Source organism: Anopheles gambiae, chromosome X (assembly GCF_943734735.2).
Source record: "Anopheles gambiae chromosome X, idAnoGambNW_F1_1, whole genome shotgun sequence".
NCBI lineage: Eukaryota > Metazoa > Arthropoda > Insecta > Diptera > Culicidae > Anopheles > Anopheles gambiae.
The window spans coordinates 7,233,275-7,240,474 of record NC_064600.1 but is presented as its reverse complement, the minus strand read 5'-3'; the positions used below and the strand labels follow the sequence as shown (position 1 = coordinate 7,240,474).

The 7,200-nt window shown below is 49.3% G+C and overlaps 1 protein-coding gene across 1 annotated transcript; it reads left to right on the top strand.

Moving 5' to 3' along the window:
- The first annotated feature begins 268 nt into the window (after positions 1-268).
- On the top strand, positions 269-5,059 carry LOC1271857 (negative elongation factor D). The gene is made up of 3 exons (XM_310712.5): positions 269-751; positions 839-1,563; positions 2,527-5,059. The coding sequence occupies exons 1-3, from the start codon at positions 683-685 to the stop codon at positions 3,488-3,490; spliced, it is 1,758 nt and encodes a 585-aa protein (XP_310712.4). The 5' UTR covers positions 269-682; the 3' UTR covers positions 3,491-5,059.
- Positions 5,060-7,200: the final 2,141 nt, after the last annotated feature.

The following is a 7,200-nucleotide window of genomic DNA, read 5'->3' as shown; positions in this document are numbered from 1 at the left end:
TGTTTTTTACACTCCGTTAATTTGTACCTTAGACCACGTTATCTGTCAAATCCCATGTAAAAATTTGACAGGCCATCCGATAAAATCGCATTCGATAAAGCGCTGCCATGGCCCTTACGGTGACTTTTTTAGTTGATTTGCACATGAAATACTGCCTCGAAGGTAGCTCACTGTAGCCGAATTTGTAGCTCACCAGCCAAAACAACCAACCATTTGCTACTTGGGTAATCTATTTGCACTGCCCGCCCACGGCATCGGATTTTGACAGCTCGCAGGCAGATAAAGCTTGACGTTTCGGTTTCGCGTCGCCGCTACCAAGCACTGCATCCGTAAACAAAGCCACCCGCAAACCCAAAATATTGTACTCCTGCGCTGATTTTAGTTTCTGGTTTTAGTTCGCGCTGCAGCTTCCCCATAATCTTGCTGGAGCTTCGGTGAATGGTCGGTGCACGCATGGTTGGTGCCGAAGTGTGGAGGAAAGTGCCCAGCAAGTACGGCAGAGACGTGCCGAGGGGAATGGTTTGCCTGGTGTGTTGGTAGCTAGCTGGCGCACTGTGCAATTGAGAGTGCGACAAGGTACCGCCAGCAGTTAACGTAGACGGTACGCGCTAGGGAGGTGGGAGCCCAGCTGCTGTGGGTGAACGCCTGCGCCTTCGACCTAGCCACGTAGGGATAGCGCGGAATGGAGGAAGAGTTCGAGGATGAGGCGTGGAATAACAGTGCTGGTCGGGGCAATGCGCCCGAAGAAGAGGTATGTAAAGCCAACACCGATCGAAACCCGAACCCGTAGCGCACTACCAATGCATGCGTCCGTTTCCGTTACGCCGTTCCATTTTAGGTGGAAAACCATGAGGAACCGTCCGAAAACCCGAAGGCGGTGGTGAGCGACTGTCTGCAGTTGTTCTCAAGCGTCGACTACATCATGGAGCCGGGGATCTTTGTGCAGCTGAAGCGCTACTTTCAGGCAGGCGGCACACCGGAACAAGTGATCAACACCCTGTCCGCCAACTACACGGCGGTGGCGCAGACGGCGAACCTGCTCGCCGAGTGGCTGATCATGGCGGGGGTGCGCGTGACCGACGTGCAGGCGATGGTCGAGAACCACCTGAAGGACATGATACTGAAGACGTTCGATCCGAAGAAGGCGGACAAAATCTTCACCGAGGAGGGCGAAACGCCCGGCTGGCTGACGGAGATGATCGAGCACCACACGTGGCGGTCGCTCATCTACCGGCTGGCGGAGGAGTACCCGGAGTGCCTGATGCTCAACTTCACCATCAAGCTGATCTCGGACGCCGGCTTCCAGAGCGAGATTACCTCGATCTCGACCGCCGCCCAGCAGATCGAGGTGTTTTCGCGCGTGCTCAAGACCGCGATCGCCAAGTTCCTGAGCCACCCGGAGGACTGGCAGGGTGCGATCGAGGAGGTGGCCAAGATGGTGTGCCACGGGCAGCACACGTACGTGTACAGCCAGGTCCTGATCCAGGTGCTGTCGCAGGAAGCGAAGGGGGGCTTTATCATGAAGCGGCTGTCGCAGGAAATTACTAAATACGCGCTGAAAAAGTAAGTAGAAGAGTGGTTGCAGTCAGTGCTGCAAAATGTTATGAGCATCACGAGATGTACACCAACGAAAATAATGAACATATCCATGGTAGCTTGATGCTCATTGCTGATACTCAATGATAGTGCGTCGTGACATGCCGAATACGACATGCAAGTGCTTCAATCAACCGCGATACTCTGGCTAACAAGCTGAGCTTAAGGCCGTCGCAAGCATAATCATCATAATTATCAGCTGAGATGATCAGATGTGAGACTCAAACAGTTGGTGGTACAATCACATGCTTGATGACATTTTGGTTTAGCACCCAACTCTTGATCACTCACTTGGTCACGACATTTTTTCCCAATGATAATCACGACATTCTTGGTATATACTTGGCTTGTGGTCGCAAGGAACAAAATGAGCATTCTTTCTTGCTCGGATTTGATGGTCTGTCGGTTCAAACAGAGCGAGAAACCATGTTGATATCGTTTCTTTGAACCACTCGCACGCACCGCATATCTCCCATGACTATCGGGATGATCACCGACTGAAAATGTCGCGACTAAGTGACTGAGCAAGAGCTGGTTGTACACAATGTCACCATGTGATGCTCGCAACAACTGTGCGAGTCTCACCTCTGATCATCACAGTAAAGCTCGCGACGCTGACATTATTTTGTTTCAGTCGGAATTTGTCAGGACTATATCAGTGACATGTTGCACAACTGATCACAGTAAAACAAAAGGCATGACATAGTGACTGATCAAGCGTAAAAATGGCACAAAAACGGGCACATTGATCACAGCAATCGTTTTGAGTATCACCTCTGATTATCACAAATGAGTGCGTGACGCTGACATGGATTTTGTTTCAGTCAGATGTATGACATTGACATTCTGCAGCACTGAGTAGTTGTGTAGTTTGTAGTTGTGTTCGATAATTTTGCTCACGTTCGTCATCTCGCCGCCCACGTCTTGCAGCAATCACAACGTCACGCCGATCACGATGGCACTGAACGGGTCGTCCCGGCATCCGCAGGCCTGCGAAGCGCTCACCTCGATGCTGTCACGCAACACGCTCAACCCGGCCGACATTACCGTGCTGTACCGGAACTACACCTCGCCCGAGCCGCCCCCGATCGATCTGATACGCAATCCGCAGTTTCTCGAGCTGCTGGTCGACTCGCTGTTCAAGGTCGGCGTCAAGATCAACCAGGAGCACAAGTCGAAGTACATCTATCTGCTCGGGTACGCCGCGAGCGTGTGCGAGATACCGACGAAGAAGGGCCAGCCGAAGGGGCACCGGGTGCTGAACAAGGACGAGCTGAAGGCGACGATCATCGCGATCGAGAAGGTGCACGCGATCTGCAACGTGAGCCGCGGCTCGAGCGAGCTGATCGCGGACATCTCCACGCTGTACAGCTGCATCCGCTTTCCGGTGGTCGGCGTCGGCGTGATCCGCTGGGTCGAGAACACCGTCACCGAGCCGTCCTACTTCAAGCTGTGCACCGAGAGCTGCCCGCTCCACCTGGCGCTGCTGGACGAGGTCGCCTGCGTGCACGCGTCCCTGCACGACCAGATACTGCGGCTGCTGGTGCGCCTGTTCGAGTCGAAGCAGGACGAGCTGGAGATACTGGTGCAGCTCGAGCTGAAGAAGATGCTGCTCGACCGGATGGTCAATCTGCTGGCGCGCGGGTGCGTCGTGCCGGTGGTGAAGTACATCAGCCAGTGCTGCACGCGGGGCGACACCGACATCTCGCTCATCCGGTACTTCGTGACGGAGGTGCTGGAGACGGTCACCCACCCGTACTCGAGCGAGTTCGTCCAGCTGTTTCTGCCGATGGTGGAGAACGAGGAAATTACCGGCTCGATGCGCGGCGAGGGCGACAACGATCCGGTGTCGGAGTTTATCGTGCACTGCAAGGCCCACTACACGACGCTGTGAGGCGGTGGGGTTTGTTGATCCTAGTTTCTTTTTTTTTTACTTTTTTCATCCCTCTCGCGAATGTGTTTTTGAGACACACATACACATACACACACACACACACACACACACACACACACACACACACACACACACACACACACACACACACACACACACACACACACACACACACACACACACACACACACACACACACACACACACACACACACACACACACACACACACACACACACACACACACACACACACACACACACACACACACACACACACACACACACACACACACACGGGCACAGAGCCGTTTGCCGGGTTATCTTTGCGTTTCGCGGCAAACGTGCAAAGCGTGTGGTGTGGCTTTTTTTTCTTCTTATGCCAATCAGTCATCATTTCTTGTTAGTGTGTAAGCTTTATCTTTAAATTCATTTGTTTTTTTTTATATATATATTTGTGTCACATTACATTACGCAGACAACAACAAAAAAACAGCATGGCAGACGATTGGAATTTTTAGCAGTAGAAGTTTAGCTGTACAGTGCTTTCACGCCCGTGGAAACATTCATTAACACTGGCGCAATATGGAGCGTCTTTGCAAATGAAGTTTTCTGTTTTTGCTTCCCAACTCAACCCACTTTTAACCGATCGATCATGAACATCTGGTGAAGGGCTTTATTTTTTAAAAATAAGTTTACCCTAATGGAACTCTCTTTCTATTTTGCAATTGTGTTAACAAGCAGTTCGTAGCGTTTCCGTTTCCTTTCCGTTTCCTTTCCGTTGTTTTATTTGTAACCTCCCCCCTCCCCCTCCCAATTTGTCTAGGGATCCTTGCTTCCCAGCACAATCTTTGGTAGTGATGCGAAGCGGCATTAGCTGTAGGATAAGTTTTACGAGCGCGTTACTGTCGTTGCCACCAAATTTTGGCTCTAAGGCATCAATTTTTGACAGTGCGCATGAATTTTTGCCTCTAAGGCATCAATTTTTGACAGTGCGCATTAATCTTTTTTTGCGCATCAGTAAGTCATCAATTTTTGACTCTTGTAGGAATAATGACAATTTTACAAGGTATTTAAGCAGATTTTTAACAATTGTTATTCCACAACTCATAAAAAAATACAAAAACTGTGTAAATTGATTGTTTCTTGAGAGAAAATGATGAAATTTTAGAATTTCTAAAGCTTTTGTTTACAGCTGAAAATACGTGCCAATTTTTTTCACTCCATTGAAACTGCCAAAAATGGCAAAACAATTGTTGTATTTTAAATTGTATCAATAAAATTATTCACTATTTAACTTAATTTCAATCATTTCAGAACACACCGTTTCAGAAATTACATAAAATTTTGTAAATAAAGCGATTGACTCACAGGCAAAAATTGATGCGCTCTGTCAAAAATTGATGCCTTCGAGGCAAAAATCGTGAAACGCTGTCAAAAATTGGTGCCTTCGAGACAAAAATAAGTGAGTTAGAGTCAAAATTTAGCGGCAACGACTGTATGAGGGAAGGAGAGCAAAAGCCAGTTAGTGAGAGGAGTAAATAAAATATTAGTATCTTAAGAAAAACAACCACCTACATTGTAGTGCGTACGAGTCATATGTTAAGCCGGTATTGTAAGGGTGTGAAATTGAGAACATGTTGCGTGTAAAGCAGAGTGTAATATTTGATCGCCAGCGCCACAGGCGCCCACTGGTGTAGTACTAATTAGCTGACAACTTTTAGCAACAAACGCAACCAACCCCCCCGCAGCTTCTTAGTGGGAGGCTGTGAGGCGGAAGGTACACTCAGAAAACAAAACAACAAATGGTAAAACGAAACGTCTGTGCTACTTCCTACCCGGCCCCAAAAGGGGCAAGAAAAGAAGGTCAGGTACAATTCGTTCCTAAAAGATTCCTAAACACTCCACAACCGGCACACGGCGCGTGAAGTGCGCGTTCCGGCCCGAATTAATCATCTGATAAGAACCATTCAAAAAAAAAAAGAAAAAGAAAAAGAAAACGGGAGAGCCGGGGCTGCAGTTAGCCAACACACCGATTGCACACAGCAAGTGTGTACGTCATTATTTGTACCAGGAACACCTACTAGCCTCCATCCTTACCCCTCGCATATTGGAAGAAGGATGATATTGCGGAAAAACGGCCCGTACACACTAGTGATGGGAATGAATGAAGTTTTCGCTGGAATCGATTCCGGACTGTAGGTCCGGAATCAGTTTTCGGGATCGGCTCCCAAATTGGTTCCAGAATCGGCTCCGGAATTGGTTCCGGTATCGTAATCGGTTCCGAAATCGGAACCGGTTTCGGAATCGAAAATGACTCCGGATTCGGAATCGGTTCCGGAATCGGAATTGACTCCGCAATTGGTTCCAGAATCGGCTCCAGAATTAGCTCTGGAATTGGCCCCGGATTCGGCTCCAGAATCTTTATCGGTTCCGAAATCGGAACCGGTTCCGGAATCGAAATTGACTCCGAAATCGGCTTCGTAATAGGCTCCAGAATCTTTATCGGTTCCGTAATCGACATTGACTATCGGAATCGGTTCCGGAATCGGCTCCGGATTCGGAATCGGTTCCGGAATCAGAATGGGTTTCGGATTTGAAATCGGCTCCGGAATCGGTATTGGCTCCCGAATTGGTTTGAGAATCGGCTCCGGAATAGGATCCGAAATTTGCTTCGGAATCGGATTCGGAATCGGCTCCGGAATTGGCATCGGAATCATAATCGGTTCGCTAATCGGAATCGGTTCCAGAATCGTAATTGGCACCGGAATTGAAATCGGCTTCGAAACTGGAGTCGGTTTCGACACCTCCATAAGAATAGACGTTAGGACCCAATGATGTTACGTATTGATAGCCGCAACAAATCAAAATTGACTTGTAAACGATCCATTCTCATGGACTGATTTCGCTTCAGTAAACTTCTTATTTCAATTCAAGAACTGATTCTCATTCCGGAGCGAATTCCTATTCTGGAGTCAATTCCATTGCTGGAGCAAATTGTGTTTCCCAGGTTGATTCTGATTCCAGAGCCCATTCCGATTGTGGCATCGGCTCCGGAATCGGTTTCGTGATTGATTCCGAACACGGTCCGATTCCGAGCTCCCACCACTAGTACAAACACACACACATATTATGCCTGGCGCGTTCGATTGCGCGCGAACAGACATCCGGCGGGCTATAAACATTGCTTGGCTTGGGCGTTTTGGATGGAATTTTAGTGTATTGGCCGCTGTGGCTATCACGGCACTGTACATACTACACACTAGGGCACTGAATACTCACACACACATACACACACACACAGACAAACACGCGGGCAATGTTTGCTGCTATCGCTCTTATCGGGCTTTTTGCCGTTTGATCCGATTGATACGATTTTGCACACAGGAGGGGGGGAAGTTGAAAGGGGTCGTGCACAGATCGATCGGTCCCAAGCACACACACACACATACATGAGCGCTTGCGCACCCAAATCGAAGTGAGTGTGAGTGTGGATGCGCGCGCGGTTACTGCCAGGTTGACCTTACTACGCCGGGACGCCGCCGGTGGGGAGGGGGGAGCGTGTCAATTGGCTCGCGCGGCGGCACCACCGCACGGCGAAAAGCGGCTCCATCGGTTCGACAGCTTTGCTATCTTTGCTCGAGGGGGGTAGGTGGGATGGACGTGCTGGTAAAATGTCGTTCCCTGCGCTATCGCCGTATCGTTTGGTTC